Here is a 24,039-nt window from a genome sequence, read left to right as displayed (position 1 = left end):
TGAATTTGTATCTACAATTTATTATATTATTTATTCAGTTGTAACTTGCAACATATACCTAAGTAAATAATTTCTTACAAAAATATGTATATTCACATGAGAGAATCTAGGTAGGTATCACTTTCGTGAAGAGAACTTTTGATTGGTATTGTATGTACCTATTTAATTGTTTATATAAGAAAATTGAATATAATATTACTTTTGATGAGCACATGTATATTATTGGTAACACTAAAGTAAGTATAATGCTACAGAAACACGTATTAAAATGTTTCAGAGACATGTTTCTGTGACTAGGTTGTATTTTTGCAACATTTTTTAGGGAAAGATCTTCATATACTGCGTTAGCAGTGATGGAATTAGGAATTTATAACATTTTCAACAACTTATTGTTGAAGACGAATCGTTTAAGAAAGATGAAATGTTTTTCTTTTCTGTTTTTCTTTATTAGTGAAAAAAAAGAAGACGGTTTATCTGAAGCAAAGAAACCTAAGTCTGGGTAACGTACGCCTACGAAATGCATAGATCAGCCAAAAAACATTGCCGTTGTTTGTGAAAGTGTTCAGAAAAAACCGCGGCAGTCAATGCCTCGTCGCTTGCAAGAATTTGGCCAGCTGACCCAGAAGCTGAAACCAAACGACCATACGCAGCGTGCGTCGTGTGTTCTCTAATTGGATTTTGGAGCATTTTTATCATGAGTTACCTTTAGGGTTGAAACTTATTTTTGGATTATTGTGTTCATGAATAAGCTAAATTGCAGGATTTGGGATGAAACCAAACTAATTAAAATTTACGAGGTGAAAAGCCATACAAATTAAGGTACTGTTTGGTGTGGAATTTGGATTGAAGGCGTAATTGGTAAGTACTCCTTCGATTATGATAGTGGCCAGGCTAAAACGCACAGTCAATGGTTTAGATTTTTGATCATCAACCTGAATTGGATGATAGGGATACCAAAGATTTACGTATGTATATGATTCGAACAAGATGCTGTTATGGTCCACATAGCTGAAGATACAATCGATTTTCTATGTGAGTGGTTTCATAGCATGGTTACCCCACGTCGAAGCGTCGTGAATTAGCCACCAAGATGGTGTGATTTGACCCCTGTAGACTTTTTCTTGTGAGGCTTTCTTAAATCGACGGCCATTAAGACGATGTTATGTTTCACACATAAAGTCATTGAGAGGGCTCTCAAATAAAAATACGAATAAAACATTATTTAAATCTCATATACATGCTTTTTTATTCAACTTTAAAATCGACTCGCCTTTAATAGAAAACAATCTATTCTGATATTTCAGAAACTAAAAATGAGATTTATTGATTTTATCTAGGTGTTATTACACCTAATAATATAATACATTATTTTCCTTTGTTTTTAACAATAACATTTTTAAAAAATGTCACCGTTCTCCTTGACCGCAACTTTGAGAGCTATAATTCCAGTGTTTGGTCGTAATTCTCGTCCTACAGACTTCAAAAATATTTCTGTTTCGTATTATTTATTAAAGATCTCAAGCTTTTAAAGAACTCCCACTACATACAAGTTTCAATAAGCTCCTAGAAATATTTTGAATGATTGATAAAAAAAATCTGTAGCGTAATACATGAGCTTCTAGAAACGCCCATAAGATTACCATTAACTTTGTGTCCAATTTCGAATGCGAAATGTGTAACACATTTTATGTTCAAGAACACATTAAAAACGTATGTAATTTCTTTCTAAATTTCTTCTTTTAGGAGTTTAGGGTATGAGAAACTTTTGAGTGTGTGCATGCTCCACAAACTTTTTTTTTTGGACTTTGAAGTCAATTTTCCATAAAATAAAAATAAGATTTTACTGTTTTTTCAAATGAATGTACAAATAATACCAACGCAAAGTCAATTAAAAGTGATACTTGGGAAAACCTGGGAACGATCTATTCCCAACTCCCAAATACACAATCGGAGACAAAAACAAAAATCCGATAAGTTTAGTTCTCTTAAGCGAGTTTTATTGTGCATGTTTATTAATTTATAAAACAAAAAAAATAAGTTTATTTTTTCTTCTTTCCCTTTTTAGATTTTTTTTGTATCTTTGTTGTAGGTTTTTTTAATTTATGATGGGCTTCTTCTATTTCCTAAAATCATTTAAGATTTAAAAAATGTAAGATTATGCAAAAAAAGAGAATGTTTAAAATGTTTTATACCTTTCGTATCCACATATCATGCCATTCCCTAAGTCTACCAATATCTGATTTATAAAACTCTAATTTTTCAAGGCAGTCATTATATTGATCTCGCATGAAATCAATTCCATTTCTTTTATATGATATTTGTCCATCGAGTATTTCATATTCCCGATTATATTTCTCTGTCATTTCTTCAAGTCTTGACTTTAAAATCTAAATGGGAGCATAAGAACGTTGTTATAAATAAGTTGTTAAATAATGTTGTCTTAAAAAATCTTTTCATAAATTAAATTGAAGGATTGTAAATTCTCTTTTGGTCCGACATTTTGACTTAAATCCTGCCTATTTGGCAGGATTTAAATTTCAAATTCACGTGATCCTCAAATAATAGTCAATTAATAACATCTCTTTAACTCGAATCATTAAGGATTTCAATCACAAAAGATTGAATACTCTTTGACTCAACTCACTTCGATGTCCCTTCCTTGTTTGAGTTGAATTGATTCAGATACTGTATTATCTTTAGTAAAAGACATTTCAATATGGTCAAGGGTTTTTTGAAGATCTGATTCATAAAGCTCGGCTTTAAGTAAAGATTGTTCAGTGGTTCTCTGATGGTAAGCCATTTTGTAACGGAATTCAATAGGTTCCAAGACTATAAAAAAGGCAGTTTTAGGGCATAAAGTTATATATTACATTTCCGAATAGATATGACTCAATCTTACTAAGTTCAGTTTCAACGCAATCATTTTGCACTGCGTAAACTTGATTATTTGCGTAAGTAATTGCATTTGTTTCTCGAACATTAAAAGCATTTAGTTTATCTTGTATTTTTTTTAAATGTTTCGAATTGTTTTTAAACTCATTTATAATTGTTCCACCAATAGATAATAATTTTCCTGAATTTCTTAAAGAAAAAAATGTTACTATCAACACAAGAAATTCCGCATAATCTTACGAAATATCATTTAAAACTGTTTCCATGTTCATTTTTGTATATCCTAGAAACAAATCTTTTAATAAATTCTGAAGATCTTCAAAAATTATAGAGATTTTTGCATGTTTAAGTTCATCTTCGGATTTCATTAGCAAGACATCAATATAAGCACTATTTTCATTTTCACTTAGTCTTTCATAAAAATTTTTTAAACTTAAGCCAAATAAACCATTTGAAATTTCTAATTCATCTTGGGCTTTTTTAAAGTCAATTGGTTGAATGGAATTTACGGCCTTAAGTAGATCTGAACCAATTCGGCAGATTCCAATTTCTTGAAAATGTTTTCGTTGTATTGGACTAAGTATGATGTTTTCGAAGCACGATTCAAAGGATTTTAAATTGGAATTTGCACTTATTTTTGCTGACGACATTTTGCTTCTGTCAGTATTTTTGAAACTTATTTTAGTGTAATTTTCATTTCAAAAATTTGAGTACAGTTTTTTTTTATATGAAAGGAAAATAATTCAAAATTACAAAGTTTATGTGCCACATAAACTGATAGATACCTTTGTTTTATCTTTTTATCTATCTATTGTGAACATTTTGATGCATATTGTTTTACCGAGCACAAGAATATAACAGAGTACACCTCCCTTTGAAGGTGTACTGTGGCGTATGTGAAACATTTTTGTAATGATTAGTTTATGGTAAATGTTATAATTTTACTCAAAGAGTTGTTCATTTTGTCAATATTGAATGTGCACCACACCTCAACGTCAAGTTTTTTTTTCTGCACTTCATATGACATTTCTTAATTTCAGACTAATTCAATTTAAACTATAGACAAACAATCGAGCAAGGCGTTAAAGGCGTTATTCAGACTTATTATCAAAATGCATATCGTGCACTTCGTGATATGTAACGTGGTGGATTTGGCCGCCAAGATCAAGCGATTTGACTTCTTACTTTGGGGTTATTTAGAAGGTGCGCGTCGATAATCCAACAATAATTCAATGACTAAAGGATGACATAATTTGGCATATTAACAAGATAGAACCTCAATTATGCCTAAACGTCATCGAAAATTTCAGCCCATCGGAAAGAGGTGTGCGTTCAAGGCGGCATATTTTGTTCCATACATAATGGAAAAATTAGTAGTATTAGTAGAATCTTCAAAGCCAGTAATGCCAAGTGGATTTTTCTAAGAAAATAATCAATTTCATAAGGAAAAATGTTTTGTATAGAGTGAAACAATTTTCTTTTTTTTGAGATATTTGAGTCAAAAAACAGTTTTGACAATTATTGTATTTTTTTCTAGATTTTAACTTTTCTTAATCCAATATTTTAACTATTGCCAAGATATTCGAGTTGAAAATCAATGTTTACCAAATTTTAGTTGTCTTTTTTTTTAGGACTATGAAACATCGAGATATGTCAAACATTTTTATTTGACAAATAGGACTTCATATCTGCATATGTAAGTTAATTCAAAAAGGCATTCAATTAAACTAACTGCATTGCCGTTCGAAAAACCAATAATTGAATATTATTACTGTTAAATGAAATATATATAAAAAGTCAAACAAATTTTTACAAACCAAATTAAAGGGTAGTACAAAAGCATTTTCTATAATTATGAAAAAACATGTGATTTCATGAATCTCTTAAACAAATATTAGAGTGCAAGCAATTATTTTCCTCATGATACATTTTTATTGGTATTTTCTATTGATAAAAAAGACTATTAATTCATTTATTTCAATCAAATCATAAAAATCTATCTATCGTAAAACGTATTCATGTTGCAATATCAGACAACATTATTAATATAACGAATCTTTTTCTTTCTTTTTATGGAAACACACAAACTTACAATGCTTCCTTTTTTGTCTTAAAATACCAATATATCAAAAAGGACGATAGAATTTTGATTTGAAGTCAATAACTCACAGTAGACAAACGTCTTTGCGTGTTATCCTTATAATACTCATCAAGTCCTTTTTTTTGGATATATTGCTTAGAAACCCCCTTCTGTTTATTCATTAGAGGGCCTATACAAAAGACGTAACTACAAAACACCATCAAAACAAAAATACAAAAACAAAATAGTTACTATTCTTCTACCAAAAATTTTTATCAAATGCAATTCATTAGTTGCAAGAAATTTTTAGCACAACTCTTGCGTGGCTCCAACTCGAATATACCTCAAAATCAATCCCCTCAGGAAAATCGTAGTTTTTTTTCATCATAACTGAAATTTAATCCTTTAGGATTATTTACATAATTTTATGTCCTTCTTCAATGTGAACGAAGTAAAAATGTTTGTAATTTAATTGATTTAATAGTTTTGTAGTTGTTATCGAAATCATAAACAGTCATAAGAATCTTGTTGTCATCGTAGTTTGGTGTTGAGTGATAGTGAGTTTCTAATATGAGTCAGGATGATGGCAACTCACCGGAAGATTGGAGAATTTTTGAAATTTTATGTCAGGATAATTTGTGTTGTCCGGATCCATCTGTTTGCGAGGTGAGTTAAATCAATTGTGTCAAAACCAAAAACTCATCCTTTAAACTACGTGAATCATATACGAATTCAAAATAACTTAACAAAACAACTTATTCCCATTAAATGCATAAATACCTTGTTATCATTCCAAGAAAAGAAAACTTTTTTTTGAGAATGCATTTCTCCAAGGTAACCTCAATTGGAGGGGTTGAACTTCACTATTTCATTGCTAAGCAATTTTTACTTGCCATCAGAATTAAAGCTTCCTAAAGACTCATTTTTATAGTCTTTGAACTCTATGTGAATGACCTAAATAACAACAAAACATTTCCGCTACATTGTGGCTTAAATACAAGGAGAGAAAGGGGTGTTGCCTATAAAAAAAAAAAAGTTTTTCCAACAATTACACGGTTTGAAGATAGTCGCGCAATGCATATAAACAACAGCAACAACCAAAGTAATAAAAGTTTGTTTTTTAGTGTCTATAGTTTCTTGTTAACATAGAAAAATAAGTCTCAGTTTGTTCCGGTATTTCAAAGGATTCGGTTTAGTGACTTTTTTTCTAATCCTTGATGAGTTCTCTAAGAAGTTGTCGGTTTATTGGCTGAAATAATTGGATTCGAATTGTGAAAAAAATAGTAAAATGTCTGGAAGACATAATCACCATCATCATCACCATCACAATCTGCTCCATGATCATCATACAACTGGATTGTCTCCTCATCATCATCATCTAGTGAGATTATGTTTTTTAGTTTTTCTCTTCCTAACATACAAAAGTGACTTAAGTAAGGAAAGTGTAATAATTTATCAATCTTTATTTCACCAAATTTTCCAATAGTCCTTGAAGAACAATGTGTTAATTTATCATTTCGGGAATACCTTTTGTCAAAAATAATTCTCACGATATTTGGCGTGTATCGGAAAATAATTTTAGTTATTTCTTTTTATCATTTCCTAAGTATAAAACACTTTATACGAAAAATTTCTTCATCAAGTTACATTGTTATAAAAGTTTTTGTGTTGATTTCTTATTTATGAAATCAAATAAATTAGGCCAAATTCACAATGGGTTTGGTTTACCGCTTAATTTAGCCTCGCGTGTTCATTTTTACAATGTATATCGGGAAGACTTTGTAATATTGGAGTGATAAAACCACATGTGAGTTGCGAAAATGTTTCTCTATAGCTAGGTTACCTAGGTTTGGATTGCTTCAAAAGTCAATGACACTAATATCTTAACAAAAAAAAAAAACTATGTTTCCAGGTGTTAGGGATGATAAATACTGAAAGGTGTATTTGTCTTCAAAAAAAGACCAAATTCTTTGACATAACGAAATTTGTTTTGATTTAACGGAAAATTTAGTTTTTCAAATAACAATTTTCACGAAAAGAAAGTACTTCGATAAAATTGTTTTCTTTCCAAATAGTGATTAAAAATGCTTACTAAAATGTTCATACATCTGTGTAACATTAACTGTTTATTTAACGAAGAATTTCGTATGATTAACGTGTAATATTTTTTTTTAATGAAATTATAAATAAAATTATTAAAGTTCTTCACGAAACTATATCACTTAATAATACAAATTTGAACAAATCTGTACAACAAAAAAAAAAGTTGAATTATTCTTAAAAATTTAAAAATTGACAATAATGTTTTGCATATAATAAAACAGTTTGATTTGAACATTTATTTCTGTTAACGAGATTTTTAGTCGAAACCAATTTTTAACAATTTTAGTTGCATTTCTTCCAAGTATTTATTTCTTATATAAACAAATATTAATTGGATGAATGAAAATAATTTGAAGTCAATATCTTCTATTGTTCACGAGATATCGAGATTTTTAACCAAATTTTCATACTATTTTTTGTAGAGTTTATTTTTTTATGAAAAAAAGGAAAGTTGGATTTTGGATAAAAAGTTTAGTGAATGTCAAAAACAATATTTTCTTTGAGATAAAATTAGTTTGAAGACGATATTTTTAGTTGAAAAGATATTTCAGTCGAAAATAAATTTTTACCAAGTTTTAGTATTGTTTTTTTTTAGGTCTTTATTTTTTGTAAAAAAAAACTGTCAATTCGATTTTTCTAAAAATTTTACCGAATGTTGAAATAAATATTTCTTATAAGTCAGAATTAGTAACAGGACATAATCTCAAATTTTTGAAAAGATATTTAAGTCAAAAAGCATTAAAAACCTGTTCATTTAATTTTTCTCAAAATTTTACCAGATGTCAAAAACATTATTCTTCGTTGCACAAAATTATATTGAATTGTTCCCAAAATACACTAGTTTGGTGTCACGTTACAATATATAATTTAAAGTTTAATTCAAGTCTCAAGCGTTATTGGTTCGTGAGATATTTTGGGATAACCAAAATATTCACTATGCTATGCTGTGTTAAAACAAAAATAAACTAAATATTTTTCAGTTTTCTGCATCTTTCTGCATTTTTGTCTGTATACAAATTTATTTGAGGTGGATATCTCCACTGGTTCTTAAGATATGGACGACGAAAAGATCTTAGCAAACGTACGTTCACACGCACGTACATACATCTCTCTAAACACTTTTTATTTTGACTCTAGAGACCTTGAAACGTCGATAAATGTCGAAATCTTCAGTAAGACAAATTGGACCGATTACAATAACTTCCTATGGGAAGTTAAAAATAGTCTTGGATGTGACCGCCATTGGTAACTTCCCATTAATGCCCTGCTGGCGATGTTTCTAAAAGTTTAACAAAATATTAATAACAAAATTTCATGTAAGGTATCGAAAATATCTAAGTCAATACCTAACTTATTTGATTCGATAACCATTTCTCATAAGTTTATTGTTTTTGTAGGTTTTGATGTTTTAAAAAATGTACTAGTTTATTTTTCTTTAAATTTTAATAAATGTCAACAAAATAATTATTTGAATCAAAATCTTAAATTGTTTCAAAAATTTCGACCACCTCTCAGTTTCATTCTTTTTAGGATTTTATTTTCTTTCCTTTCACTTCGATAATTTTTTTTTTTAAATTACCAGATGTCAAAGACCTTATTGTTTGATGCATAAGTTTATTTTGGAGGTAACATCATTTTGTCTACCAAAAATATTTGAGGTGCCAAAATTTTGTTCAGATTTCTTTATTAATAAAAAAAGAGCCAGTGGATTTTGTTAAGTTTATTTGTCAGAAAGTATGAAATTATGATTGAAAAATTAAAAACTCAAAAAGTTGATTGGTTTAAAGTCAAAAAAATTAAGAAGTTGTATTATTGGAAAATTGAACATATAAGGAGTCAAATGCTGGTTCAAAAATCAACAAACCGTAAAAATTGCTTCTTCTGTTAAATGTTTTGAAAATTGTAACTTCTGTGGACTAATTTTTGAACCGCAATTACCGTTGCAATTTCAAGTTGCTTTGTATAAAAACAAAACAATTAAGAATTACTTCACAACTATTTTTTTCTCTCCAAACAGATTAACAAACTTTAAAAACATTTTTTTAAATTTTCAAAAACATTTTTGAAATTTTTGATTTAATTTGTTATTTAAAAACTTATGAAAAATATAAACTGTTTGATAGCAGTAAAAATAAAAATTATTTGCATTTGAAATATAGATGACATGAATTTGACATTGGACATTAAAAATGTATGGGAAATTAAAAAAATTATTGAATTAAAAATTAAATTCAAATTAAATGAATTTTTATTTTTTGTTCTCCACTTCTTTTCAATTTTAAAACAAAACAAAAAAGGAATTTACAATTTATAAAACAAAAAATTAAAAAAAAGTCAGTAAAAATTCTGTATTCCAATTTTTTTCTTCCGTCTTTATGAATTATCAATTTGTCATTTATTTTAGATTGATACGAATTGTGCAAGTGTTCCTGCAGCTCTTGATCATGTGGGAAATCACTTGGATCTGACAACAACTTTACGCAGTGAGTTAGCTGCAATTTCCTGTAAACGTGATCGATTAGTTATCGAGGTAAGGAAGTGTACTCAAAAATATTCAAATGAAATTATAATATTAAAATTCATAACTTTGTAGCTTGCTGAATCAAAAAGTGCATTAGTTTCCAAGGAATCGGAATGTGAATCCCTCAGGGCTCAGGCAGCCCGCCAATCAGCTTTGATTGGATCTCTGCAGAGTCGTTTACAAGCGGCCGAAAACCGTGAACACAGTATTCAATCACGATGCGACAGTACAATCAATACAATTCAGCGTGAGAAACGCTGCATCGATGACAAGAGCAAAGAGCTAATATGCAAAATAAATGAGCTCGAATCGAACTTAGCTCAGGAAGAGAGCCAAAAAGAACATGCCAAAGCTCATTTTCAAGATCTCATACGCAAGCTCAGTTCATGCTTTTCCATGGATGTATGTGACCCTAATCACTTATCACCGGAATGTATCATCAATAGAGCAGAAGAGATTATGGCTGAGTTGCATAGGACTAAATCGAAGATTGCTTCTACTTGTGAGACTTTGAGCAGTTGTGAAACAGAATTATTGAATCTCAAGACAATTGCTAATTCCGATAAGCAGAGACTTAATGCACAGCTTGAAGTCAGTCACAATCATCATCATGAATTGGAGAACAGATGCAGACAGCTTGAAAGGGATCTTCAGATTGCAAGAGACCGTTTGACTGAGTCTGAGATTACAGGAGACAAAATGAGGGAGGAATTGAGAGGCTTCGAATCTCGTTGCCATCGTCTACAGAATAATTTGGACCGATTGCAGACTGATCGTATGCAATTTTTAAGAAGTCTTGCATCATTACTTAGTCTTTCCGAGCCTTGTGAGACTTTAATTAAAGACAAGATCAGAGACATCCTCAATGAGAACCAAAACCAGCATACGGTGAGTTTTATTTTTTAATGTTGTGTTGTATATTCTTGAACTTTTTAATAGCAATTACACTCTCTGCGAGATCAACTCAACTCAGAGTCATGTAAGCTTAAGGATATCCAAGAAACTTCCCAGTGCCGTCTTCGAAATGAGGAGACCATGAAAGCTGAAATCGAAGAGCGTCTAGAAAGAACTCTAGCAGAACTACACGATATCAGGCAAGAGCACATGGGACTATCGGAGTTTTTAGTTCGATTGGCTAGAGCTATAAGTTGGAGCGAGTGTACATCACCTCCTGCACCGGGAACTGATACAAACATAATGGCTGAGAGTCTTCTAGAAAAAGCTGAACGTCTGGCAGCTCATCACGACCACAGCCACTCGCATAGCCATTCTCCAGAAAAGGTTTGGGCTAACCATTATTTGTTTCTTTTTCTATTTACGTATACAAATTAATTAATATTAGATTTGTTGTGATCATGGAAATCATCACCATGGACACGCCCACATTCACGGAAAACTTAGAAGGGAAAAGTCATGCCATGACATTTCAATAAAAGAGGTTTTATGCTACTTAACTTTCGAAATGAATGTCAAATATTTAAGTTTTGCGTATTTTTAGAGCTCCAGCATGTACCAATTACAGAGAAGAGTTCGTGTACTAAGAGAACAAGTCCAAAGACGTGATCTTCACTTAGAACTGCTCAAACGTAAACTTGCAATCATAGAAGATGGAGCCAGGGGCAAATGTATTCTTCAGGGCGAACGAGATGACGCCGTTTGCAGAGCCAAAAAAGCAAGCAAACAAATTGATAAACTTACTGCCCAATTAGTCGATGCTAAGTCACAAATTGCCGAAGCTCGATCACAACTTGCTGAAGCTGTAGAGTATAAGGTAGATGAAACATATCTCGTTATGTGTACTTCTATTTACAAAAATTCCTTTAGATAACTGCTCTTGAACGTGCCCGTAAAATTGACGAACTTACTGGTCAAATTTGTGATTTGGAAGAAGAAAAGACTAGACTTTTAGCACAACTCAGTGCTTTGAAGGAGAGAATGAAGACTTGTGCTGAATCTTCACAAAACCGTCGCTGTCGTGATGAGGCTTTGATCAATGTTAGTTGCCTTCGAAAATTGTATCAATTATTTTCAAAAATCACCTTTTTTTTGCAGTCCCTGCGTGATGACATTTCTCGCATGCAAGGCCAACTATCCGATGCCAATCATCGTTTATCCCACCTTCAATCATTCCGAACTTCAGTTGCTCGTACTCTTCACTTACGTGATCTTCCTGAAACTGATTTACTTCTTCGACTTCAAACCCTGTGCAGTGCCCACCAAGAATTCACTCTCCTGTCACGAAGATTCGAATCAGCTTCACCGGTGGGTGATCATCCCTGCCCGAGGTATGATGATGCCATTCCACCAACAACTCATTGCCGTCCATTGAGATCTAGCAGCCCTGGACCAGCTCCTGTATGTGCTACAACTGCAACAACCAATGCCACTCGTAATCATGACAGATTTTCCTCGAATTTACATAATTCTCGACACAGGGCACACTATAGAAGTCTAAGTAGAGGAAGATTGGGCCTGGGAGATACTCTGCCCGATTGTGAAGAACATAATCGTGGACGTGAACACTGCCATGATGGTCATCATTTTGATGAAACTACTTATGAATTCAATAAGAAATATTGAAAAGTTCTTTTTTGTAATGACATTGGTTTTCAAAATTTAAATAAATAACGTTTTTTCACTCTATATCGCTAAATTTTGAATTCTGTACTCCAAGCGGAAGGTAGAGAAAGTAATCAGGAAAAGCTTTTTAAATGAAAAAGCTTTAAGTGAACTTTTTATTTCGTACTGCATGCATGCCGTTACCGTAGTACGGAAATAAGTAGTGAATTTTGTTTGAATTGAATGATACGAAAGTATTAATTCAGTTCATAGGATGTTATATTTTTTATTTTTTGAAATGAAGGAGTATTGGTTTGTTGAAAAAAACATATTTGTGAGCATTCACTGCTTGAACGTTTTGAAGTTTTCTACAGAACATTTTTTTCGTTATTCCTCACTTTGACATTTTAAATTTTGGCCATATTGTTACTGTCAAATTGGCTGTCATTAATTAAATCTGTTCAATATTATAGACGGATTTAAAGTGTAGCTAGCAGCGCAAATGATAAAATTATTTTAGAATAATGAATGATTCGAAGCTATTCAACTTTCGGTATGCTTACCGCGTTCGACGAACGAATGGATGTGTCTAGAAATAGATTTTTCGATATCAACCAACCTTAAAAATGCGGCTGCTGACATCCCATGTGTTTGTTTCTTTGAAGGCAACGTTGGCCAGGTTGCCACAATCTACAGTGATCGCTAAAGGTAGAATATATATGCAACTTTTCATATTTGTGGTTTTCAAGATGATAGAAATCCCATATAATTTATTGTTGCAATTGGGCCATTCGTCAACAACAACGCGCCGAATATTCTTTTCCAACACGTCAATCATCCCACTCGGGCTTATTTGTGTGGATAAGACTTCACAGGTAAATGCTAAAAAATGAATACCTAGACGGCTTTAGGACTCAAAGTACGATTAAAGTGCCTTTTTTTGTAAGGCCTTAACTGCTTCCAAGCTTACAGATAATTGGTTGTTCAAACTACTAGAAAATCCTGAAATCATAAATAAAATTAACTTGACACTTAAAACATAATACCATCCCTAAAAATGAACAACTTCATTCTCTTCTTATATCCAGACATTTCTTTCTTCTTGTACGTAACATGTAAGTTTCAAGTTCAACTCACATAAAAGCTTTATTGTCAATTATTGTGTAGAAAATGCCCTAAGGAAAAGTTGAAAAACCTTTTCCATCAGGTAGACATAGACCAGGTGGAACAGTTTACCATCAACATCAGTGTCTTCCATATACATATCTATACCATACACAATTCGTATTCGTGTGAGAAAAATAATTTTATGGAAGAAATCGGATTTCGTGAAGGAACCTTAGAGCTCTTATTTTGTTACGAAATCTGCAAATGAATTATTCATTGGACACCGCTGTTGACTAAGCTTCCCAAATAGCTAACTCTTTACAAAAACTTTATTTATGGTATTCAACTGTTTTTTTGGTGTTGTTGTTTTTCTTGTATCCCTTTAGTCTTTCTCTAGGTACAATACACTTCCGAAAGATTAGGGAGTAGGTTTTTTTTATATATTTTCACTCCAACCTATCCCCAAAATAGGTATAGAAGGTATGGTAGGTCTAGCTAGGCATGTAGACATGTCACATTGTATTGCATTTTCGCTTAAATGCCGCAAAACTGAGTTGTGCTACCGTTGAAGTTTATTGAAGTGGAAAACTTTGATACAGTCTCTATAACCATAAGGAACATACGAGTAAAGGAGTCATTGGATTCCCGTGCCAGCGTGGGTTGAGCACGAGGTTGATATTTTTATTATTTAACCACAAAAATATAACAATGGATAGATATTGATGCAGGAGGCTCCCTCTGACAACTCGACCAAATTCACAATAATACACAACATCGGGGTCATGGATATACATTATACATATATCTGTTGTGTTGTGTGGCGGGTTTCCCTTATCGATTTATTAGAAATATATAAAAATAATATACAAAATATGATGATAAATATCAGGTCCTTTATATTCAGTTGTTGAATTGAAAAAAAAAAATAAACATCAAGCAATGATGCGTGGGAAAAGCTGATTTTGTGGTAATGTTCACAGCGGCTTTAAAGAATATATACGACAAGTTTGGAAACGTTACAAAGCAACTGCAAGCAATGTTCCGATGTATATTATTATATAAATGTAATAACGTTCAATTGGAGTGTATGATTGACTAAGTGTGGTAAAGTCAGCTTTAATCGCTTTTGCATTTTTTTTTTATTTTTAACTTTTATGTGACATAAAAATTAAGGTTGACATTCAATTTTAACATTTTTTAACTTTAGGCATAAGACTTGTAACATACAAAATTGAAGCTTTTTGCTTATAACGTTATAACCTAACAACACCCATAATTGTACTGAAGGTGCATTCTTGGGATTTGAAACTTAACGATCTTGCACCAATTAGCTGAATCATGTTTGTTCAGTGTTCTTTTAAGTCTTGTCAGGCCAATCAGTAAACGTTTGAGCCCAACTTCGGCGGACAGAGTTTAGGTCTTTGGTAGTACTACGTGAATGTGGAATATCTTATCTCACTCTTTGTATTCTGGAATTGCAATTTTTAGGAATTTAAAAACCAATATACCTCCTTTCTAATAACTTTGTATGTATTTAAAGTATTAACGTTTTAAGTTATAAAATACCCAATTTTTAAATAATTATCATTATTGATATTTACAAACAAAATACAAAAACATATTTTTAAAAGCGGAATTTTCTTTAAAAAAAATTGTTTAAATGTATCGGAAAGGTTTTTTAAAAAGATACAAATTTGACTAGTTTTTGTGGACCCATGATTTTTTAAAGCTGGTTTTCATTTTATTTTAAAACGAATGAATTTTTTAAATACAAAATCTTTTAAAACGCTTAGTTAGAAATATTTAAATACAATGGTTTTGAACTTTTAAAAATGAAAACTTATGTTTGACGTCCTTGATCTTGAAACAGTTTCATAATTTTTCCAAGTTATTAAATTGCTTTGTAATACAAAATTTTTGTGATGTTTTGTTTGAATTAGTTAAGGTTGATTTTAAAATATGTTTCCATTTCGAAAAAGGTGAACTTTGGTAAAAAGATAAAATTACACTTCCTAAAAAGTACCCTACGTAGTTCAAAGGGTGAGCGGTTCTGAAAGGTCAAGTGTATTTTAATTAAGATTTTCAAAAACTTATAGTAGTATTATAGATTTTTAGTCAAAACCAGCAGCACATGTAGTCAAAAATATTAAATACAAAAAGAGGCCACACTGATAACTTCCCATCGCGTCTGTAGATTTGTCTTGCTTAAAAGTTTGTAAGTTTTAGTAGCTCCGTTCTAGTACCCTCCTAAATCAGTCCAATTTTACGAAAAAATTGGAAATCCTGTTCAAGTAATAGTAATTTCGTAAGTAAGTAATAAGTAATAAGTTTTTCGTAAAAGAGAGGGCTCATGAGAGAGTAAAATATTTCACCAACCTAGGAGTTTTAGCCGAAGAAATTTCCTTGGGATGATTTGTGAAAATTGTCAAATTTGATAGAAATTCAAATAAATTGCTCACTTTTGCTGTCAGTTATAAAATTTAAAAAAGAATTTTCAAAGAACAACAACAAGACAGTAATATTGTGTGAAAAAATTGTTGTTTTCCCGTTCCTTACTTTTTTGTAGTTTTTTTTTGTTGGTGAGGGAATTTTACCCACACTCTTTAAAATATCCCTTTTTACGAATTTTAGTGCAGAAAGTATGCGAACGGACTTAGTGTTTTGTTAAAAAAGGTGTCAGTTAAAAAAAAAAAAAAACAATTAAACTACCAACAATATTTGAAATAGTTTGATTTCAAAATTTATTTTAGTTGACAAGATTTTTAGTCGAAAACCAATTTTAACCAATTTTTGTTTTATTTTTTTATTTCTTTTATAAACAAATTTGATTAATGAAATTATTTTGAAGTCAATGTCTTTTATTATGCACGAGATATCGAAAACCGAAGATACTTTTTTTTTAATTTTGTGTCCTATTGTTTGCAGATTTTAATTTCTTATGAAAAAACTGACCTGGATTTTAATAAAAAAAAAATACTGAATGTCGAAAACAATACTTTGAAATATTTTTACATTTTGAAAATATTTTAGCCAAAAAACAATTTAAACCAAATTTTGGTTAATTTTTTTTTTTTAGTTTTTTTTTTTTAAACTGTCAAATTGATATTTCTTAAAATTTTACAGAATGTTGAAAACAATATTATATTTCTTATAAGATAAAAATAGTTGGAAGCCATAATCTTCCAATTTTGAAAACATATTTAAGTCGAAATTCAAATTTACTAAATTTATTTATAAAAAATGGATTATTTTCTGAAAATATGCATATTTTGTATCGCGTCATAATAAAGGGTGATTTTTTTGAGGTTAGGATTTTCATGCATTAGTATTTGACAGATCACGCGGGATTTCAGACATGGTGTCAAAGAGAAAGATGCTCAGTATGCTTTGACATTTCATCGTGAATAGACTTACTAACGAGCAACGCTTGCAAATCATTGAATTTTATTACCAAAATCAGTGTTCGGTTCGAAATGTGTTTCGCGCTTTTCGTCCGATTTCTGGTCTACATAATCGACCAAGTGAGCAAACAATTAATGCGATTGTGACCAAGTTTCGCACTCAATTTACTTTATTGGACATTAAACCAACCACACGAATGCGTACAGTGCGTACAGAAGAGAATATTGCGTCTGTTTCTGAGAGTGTTGCTGAAGACCGTGAAATGCCGATTCGTCGCCGTTCGCAGCAATTGGGTTTGTGTTATTCGTCCACATGGAAGATTTTACGCAAAGATCTTGGTGTAAAACCGTATAAAATACAGCTCGTGCAAGAACTAAAGCCGAACGATCTGCAACAACGTCGAATTTTCAGTGAATGGGCCCTAGAAAAGTTGGCAGAAAATCTGCTTTTTTATCGACAAATTTTGTTCAGCGATGAGGCTCATTTCTGGTTGAATGGCTACGTAAATAAGCCAAATTGCCGCATTTGGAGTGAAGAGCAACCAGAAGCCGTTCAAGAACTGCCCATGCATCCCGAAAAATTCACTGTTTGGTGTGGTTTGTACGCTGGTGGAATCATTGGACCGTATTTTTTCAAAGATGCTGTTGGACGCAACGTTACGGTGAATGGCGATCGCTATCGTTCAATGCTAACAAACTTTTGGTTGCCAAAAATGGAAGAACTGAACTTGGTTGACATGTGGTTTCAACAAGATGGCGCTACATGCCACACAGCTCGCGATTCTATGGCCATTTTGAGGGAAAACTTCGGAGAACAATTCATCTCAAGAAATGGACCGGTAAGTTGGCCACCAAGATCATGCAATTTGACGCCTTTAGACTATTTTTTGTGGGGCTACGTCAAGTCTAAAGTCTACACAAATAAGCCAGCAACTATTCAAGCTTTGGAAGACAACATTTCCGAAGAAATTCGGGCTATTCCGGTCGAAATGCTCGAAAAAGTTACCCAAAATTGGACTTTCCGAATGGACCACCTAAGACGCAGCCGCGGTCAACATTTAAATGAAATTATCTTCAAAAAGTAAATGTCATGGACCAATCTAACGTTTCAAATAAAGAATCGATGAGATTTTGCAAATTTTATGCGTTTTTTTTTTTAAAGTTCTCAAGCTCTTAAAAAATCGCCGTTTATATAATATCAACTTTTTAGCGTTACCAACTCAATTTTTGTGAGTGTCCTTTCTGCATCTTTCTGAATTATTATCTGTATAACAAAATTTATTTGAAGTCGATATCTCTACTGGTTCTTGCGCTATGGATGACGATCAAAGCTTTCCGAAAATACGGACCTATTTCCCTAAAAATCTTTATTTCGACTCTAGGGACTTTGAAACTTCGAGAAAAAAAGTGTTTTCAATTCGAAAAATCGGACCCATTACAATAACTTACTATGGGAAGTTAATTATGTTTCTGTTAAATGATCAAAAAATGTATTTTAATTAATTCAGACGTGTGGTTTTAAAGAAGAAATGGAACCCATATAACTGTATGTTATTAACAAGAATTTAGCATTGTTATAAAGATAAGGGCTCGCCATTATGTGACTAATTATTATGACTGTTTCGTTGCATCGTTTGTGGGATATTTAATTTAAAAAAACAACATGTCAACAAAGCAAAATTTGACATTTTTAAATTTTCTTATAAAAGAAAATAATAGGTATTTAAACAATTTCCAAAAACATTTTTTTTTCTTCAAAAAAATATTGTTCCAGAAGGTTACGCCCGTAAAACCGCTACTTCGGTTTTAAAGCTTTCAGATTCACTTAATAATATTTTATGTTAAAAAATGTGAACAATTTTGTTTTTCAAAATTCGATATCTTGAAAACGTTACAAATAGAAAATCTAAAATAAAATGACTATGAATGAATTGTATATAACTGCATATTAAAAATATATTTAAACAAAAATTGTAAAGTTTAAATTTTTGAAGATAAAATTAATTTTGCAAGTATATTTTTAAATCTTAAATTATAGGTAATATTTTAAACAGAATCTTGGTGTACAGTACAAGTTGGTGTGATACAGACGGGCGTTTTATTTATAAATAAATCTATATTTTTGTTTGTCTGCAAAAGGTCAAAAATGTTAAATGTTAAGCATAACATGTATTAAAACTTACTTACAACAATTATCAAAGTATCATATCTACACAACTAGTACTATCATTCTGAAAACAGAATGTAGCACTCTTTTCTTATTGTTTTCTACGTTCTATTTAAAGCATTGTCAATTCTTCTAACATTTCCGATTATAACATTGTTCCATTTTAAACACTATTCAATGGTTCTATTTCAGTACAATTTACAACTTTTTATCGCAAAAATATAATAGGACAATTCTGAATGAATGTACACTGTACAGTTTCATTCAACAAACTTAGGTACATTATGTGGACATATTTCGTATTAGATACCCATGGTATATTGTTGTAAGACATTTTAGAAATGTACTTCAAAGTTTTTCTTTAAAAACTAAAAAAAAAAATTAAAAAAAACAATTTAACATAGTGACTTAAGAGATATAAGACTACTCCATAGTTTCTCTTCGTTTTACAATAAAAATGTAGGACACTGTAAGGAACTGCGACGACATCAAACAACTTGTGCGAATTGGGTGCATCACATCCTTGCCGTCGCTAAAACTATATATATTTACAAGAATAACTTCCAAAAATGAACATGAACATTCTGACATACATAAGATGAACATATGTACTCGTAAATATATATTATAGATGATTGTATTTTATATATAGTCTCATGAGCGGCATCAGTGGAGATAAAAATTTCAATTGAAAAATTACTTTTTGATTGTGTGTATAGTGTAATGTGGTGGCTACATGAAAAATTACTTTTAAATTGCAAAATTTTTCTTTTCTTTCCTATAAAAAAAGGAATATAATGGTTTTTAGATTGTGTTTAGTTTTTGATTACATTTTGATCGAGTTTACGGAAAGTAACTATACACAAGTAACTGATTTTTTGGTTCCTAATAAAAGGATAATAATGAGTGATTCATTAAGTGGTATGAAGTTGGTAGTTCTGGCATTTGACATCTGTCAAACTTAGCTGTCATTTTGAGTGTCATAAAGTTTGCTATTTGTATGGCTAGAAATTTAACAACGAATACAAAAAGAATTAAATCGTACTAAAAAATGAGTGTTTGTTAGAAACAATGGTCATTATACTTGATAGCAAGCCATCAACACAATTGTGAAAAAATGTGAAGAGAATAAAAACCTTACTGATGTCTTAAGATCAGTGTTTCATGGTAATGCACGCTTAGTCAAAAATATTGCTAAGTCCAAGGCCAAGTGTTGCTTATAATCCGTAGTTGTCGATTTTTTGGCATTTGCAGTGGTTGAAAGTGCCATACGTTTCTTGGTCACGTAAAAGCTTGGTTGGGGTACTTAAAATTGAAATTTTGAAAACCCAAAACCATGAAAACGCGGAATCGCAAAAAAATCAAAAGAAACAAATAATCCTGAAAATACCAAATGCTGTGAACCCAACATTTATAAAAAATGCGTGCATTAAATTTGTCGGTATTGCTTATTTGTTAGAAACCTATACTAATAAAGTATAGTATTGTACAAAACATATGCAACTATTTCGTCTCTACAATTTATGGTTGTATTTTTCATACTTTTTCTTATACCAGCTGTATGTGAAAATAAATTTAGTTGAGGAGTAGTGTATCGTGTTTTTAAATTTTGTTTTTAAGTACCCATTCTCGATGATTCTTAGATTTTAAAAAATAAAAATAATTTGAAATCCAAAATTTAATATAACATAATTTTCCTATGTGCTGATAGACCGCAAGCCAACTTTTTTATAAAAGTACCGCCTGAACATTTTTATAATTTATATTATATTATAAATGAAGTTTTCCACCGATAACCTTAAGAGTTGATAATTTTTACTTTCAACTTTTCGGGATTTCGATTAGTGATTGTATCCGTTAGAAACTAGAAAAAACTATTAATAATAACCAGAAAAAAAGATTGTCATACAGAAATGTATCTTTATGAGTTCTATTTTACTTTACTTTAGAGTAACCGGTATTGAATGCCCATGTCAATGAATGTTTAATAAATACACTGAAAAAAAAGAACATATCATTTTGATATTTTTTCAATATCAATTCACATATCATATCAATTTCACTAAAATTGCAGTAAAAAGTTGTTATTCTGATATTTTTCATATCAGTAAAACAATAAAATATCAATTTATCAAGTCATTTTTTTACATTGTAATATCAATTTTTAATATCAAAACTACTATTTCCATTACTAATATCATTTTCATAATAAAAATGTAAGATCAACTTTTTTCAGTATCAAAATGGTATTAAAAATATAAATAGTTTATTTTTGATATTTTTTAATATCAAAACCAAATTTCTTGAATATCAATTCGACACACCACATTTTATGTTAGAAATTTTGATATTTTAAAATATCAAAACAACATTTTTTAAATATCCGTTTGATACTAAAAATATAAGTACTATATTTTGATATTTTTAAATATCAAAACAACATTGTTTTAATATCAATTTGATGGGAAAAATGTAAAAATTACATTTTTTTGATGACTTAAAATATCAAACTTCCCAATCGATCTAAGTACCCTTTTACTTTTTCAGTCATTGATTTTAAACCGGTGAAGTAAGATATTTGTGATTTCGCTTCGCTCAATTCTTATATTAATAACAGTTTGAGTGGAAGTGTCAGAGACGGTGAAAACACTTTTAATAATTCCGAGTGCTCTGAACTTCAAAAGTTATTAAAAGAGTGGAACTTGGAAGAAACATTCAATGACTTAAAATGTAAGTATAGTATAGTAAGTATTTAGCCAATGCCAAGTTTTCTCAAACCACTTTCTTGAAATTCGTAAATGTTTATAAATGTATGCTTGTTTCTAATAGCTTGTGGAGTAACCATCAATAGACTTAGATACTTATTAAAAGAAGACATCGATGAAATGTTCCCAGGACTGGAAAATATAGGACTTCGTGCAGAGTTTAAGCACAAACTTATGTCATGGAAGTTTAAAAATGTGAGTTTTGAGTTCGCAATAACTTTTTACTTATTTATCGTATGGTCGTATTATAATTTATAAATACAAATATTCCCAAAGGAAATACCAACCGCTTCAACTGTTACTTGCAACTCGGATGTTTGCAGTTGGCTGCAAAATCAACATACAAGTACCTCAAGCACTTCTAAATCGACCTGCTCTGCTTCTACAAACAGTTCATTGTTTCAAAAGCTAAATACGGTAAGTTGATTTATTTTACCAAACATCAAATCCAGAAATAACTTTTGACCTCAACTCAACTCAATTTATGTTTTACCAAATGGAAATTCTGTAATTAGAAATAAAACTTTTTGAAAGCAAATAAAACTTTTTGGAAAATTTTAACATTTTTTTTTGTTTTAATTTAAAAAGGTCGAAATGGATTGAGATTAATGAAAAACGTAAGTATAAGTATATTAATGTCAAATGGATATTTTTAAATATATGTATATTTAAAAGCATCAAAGATTAATATCATTTTGATAATTATAGCGTTAAACTGTAAACAAAATTATCAAAATAATATTGATATTTGAATGTCATTTCGATAATTAAATTATCAAATTTACATTAAAAAAAATATTTTGATATGATAGACATATCAATTTGATATTTTTAATGTAACTGTACTGAAAAATTGATATTTTTAATGTAAATGAGAGATAAATATTATTAAATATACATTTAAAAATATCAAATAATAATATCATTCTGATAATTATAATGTTAAAGTGTAAACAAAATTATCAAAATAATATTCATATTTAAAAGTCATTTTGATATTTAAATTATTAAATTTACATTTAAAAAAATGTTATTTTAATATGACAGACATATCAATTTTGATATTTTTAATGTTGGACGACTTTTATCACCGAAAAATATCAATTTTACAGTTGTATTATCAAATTTTTTTTTTCGGTGTAGCTTAAACTTGATGTTTTTTTTTTTTAAGATATGGGTCATAACTCGTACCTGTTGTTGTAATAAGCTCTTCAATTTAAGACCATTTTTTAGGAATGGCATTGATCAGGTCATCACCATCAACGCCTTACGCTCTGAGGCAATGATTTCCAACTTATCTTGGTCTGAATATCGTTTCATTTGTACCTCTCCGTAGTCGCACACAACGGGCTCTATGCTAATAACCATTGGTGCCGAAACCCGGGATCTTAACAGTTAAATTAACTTGTTCCTGGGCCATTATTTTACATATTGTCACACACATGTCATAGGTCATATTCAGTTTTAGTCTAACTTTTGTGACACAATTTTGGAATATTTGCAATATCTTATAAACGTAACTAAGAGAAGCCGCAGTTGACATTTTTGAACGATCTTATATTTTATAACTTTTAAAAATTCTATTCTATTTTAAGATATGAAGCATATGAAAGACCATCTTGCTATACAAAGTTTCTCAAGAAGCATTATTTTAAAATATCGAAAAACAAGAATTCCGTTTTAAAAAGTTTAAAATAAAAATGTATTCAAAAAAACTCATTATTTCCTGATATCTTTGTTGTTTCATGACAAAAAGCAATCAGCTTAGGCATCACCAATTTAAAGTTAATTTATTACCTATAAGCTTCAATAGTGTCAAAGAATTATTTAAAAAATTCTTAACAGTTTTTCATTTTCAATTATAATTCAGAAAAAAATTATAATCTCTCCTCTTTCTTCTTATTCAACAATCAAAATCATTATATAATTCTTTAAGCAAAACGAAAATCACGCACATAAAATATGCTCAGAACTTATAAATTTATGGCCATAAGAATCAAAGTTCCACAATTGACAAACTTCTTATATCATCTGGTTTTTTTAGTTTTATTGCCTTTTTGGCTACATGATTGGGATGATGATGGGATGCTGCAGTTCCAGAGATGCTAAGATGAGAAAGTCACTGGACAAGTTTTGTTTTCCCAAAAAGAAGGTGCTGGGACATAGAGAGGCAAAACCTTAATGCTGTCTTCCAAAACGAGTTAGCGAAAAATAAATTATGAACATACATATACATATATTTATAAGAACCAAGCTAGAACAGCCGGATTCATTGCACTTTGGCCAAAGTCAAGTCGTAGTCGTATACTTTTGTGCATGTGGAATCCCAGGAACCACTTCGCCCAACGCTTTACGTGGCAACATGCGATGAGCATCTTTGTGTGTAACCATCAGCATCGTTGCTGATGGTGGTGGCAGGAGAGGCTGTATATGGCGACCAAACG

The 24,039-nt window shown here is 30.6% G+C and overlaps 2 protein-coding genes across 2 annotated transcripts; one reads left to right on the top strand and one right to left on the bottom strand.

Moving 5' to 3' along the window:
* Positions 1-1,980: 1,980 nt before the first annotated feature.
* Positions 1,981-3,604, bottom strand: LOC129952460 (uncharacterized). Its single transcript, XM_056065046.1, has 5 exons — positions 3,133-3,604; positions 2,900-3,081; positions 2,645-2,829; positions 2,193-2,387; positions 1,981-2,123 (listed from the first exon to the last, which is right to left on the bottom strand). The coding sequence occupies exons 1-5, from the start codon at positions 3,540-3,542 to the stop codon at positions 2,040-2,042; spliced, it is 1,056 nt and encodes a 351-aa protein (XP_055921021.1). The 5' UTR covers positions 3,543-3,604; the 3' UTR covers positions 1,981-2,039.
* A 2,581-nt stretch (positions 3,605-6,185) lies between these two features.
* Positions 6,186-12,176, top strand: LOC129950756 (coiled-coil domain-containing protein 170). Its single transcript, XM_056062677.1, has 8 exons — positions 6,186-6,353; positions 9,480-9,605; positions 9,669-10,484; positions 10,536-10,877; positions 10,939-11,034; positions 11,095-11,367; positions 11,421-11,591; positions 11,649-12,176. Exons 1-8 carry the CDS (start codon positions 6,261-6,263, stop codon positions 12,174-12,176), a joined length of 2,445 nt encoding a protein of 814 aa, XP_055918652.1. The 5' UTR covers positions 6,186-6,260.
* Positions 12,177-24,039: the final 11,863 nt, after the last annotated feature.

Source organism: Eupeodes corollae, chromosome 3 (genome assembly GCF_945859685.1).
Source record: "Eupeodes corollae chromosome 3, idEupCoro1.1, whole genome shotgun sequence".
Classification (NCBI taxonomy): domain Eukaryota; kingdom Metazoa; phylum Arthropoda; class Insecta; order Diptera; family Syrphidae; genus Eupeodes; species Eupeodes corollae.
Note: the sequence above shows the minus strand (reverse complement) of the source record. Positions and strands in the feature narration are given on the sequence as shown.

Excerpts from the sequence above, each read along its gene's own strand:
- LOC129950756 (XM_056062677.1), top strand. The coding sequence starts at position 6,261 with ATGTCTGGAAGACATAATCACCATCATCATCACCATCACAATCTGCTC. Across the intron at positions 6,354-9,479 it reads CTCCTCATCATCATCATCTA|ATTGATACGAATTGTGCAAG; the intron begins GTGAGATTATGT and ends CATTTATTTTAG. Across the intron at positions 10,485-10,535 it reads AGAACCAAAACCAGCATACG|CAATTACACTCTCTGCGAGA; the intron begins GTGAGTTTTATT and ends ACTTTTTAATAG.
- LOC129952460 (XM_056065046.1), bottom strand. The coding sequence starts at position 3,542 with ATGTCGTCAGCAAAAATAAGTGCAAATTCCAATTTAAAATCCTTTGAA. Across the intron at positions 3,082-3,132 it reads ACAGTTTTAAATGATATTTC|AAATTCAGGAAAATTATTAT; the intron begins GTAAGATTATGC and ends TTTTTCTTTAAG. Across the intron at positions 2,830-2,899 it reads TTGCGTTGAAACTGAACTTA|TCTTGGAACCTATTGAATTC; the intron begins GTAAGATTGAGT and ends CCTTTTTTATAG.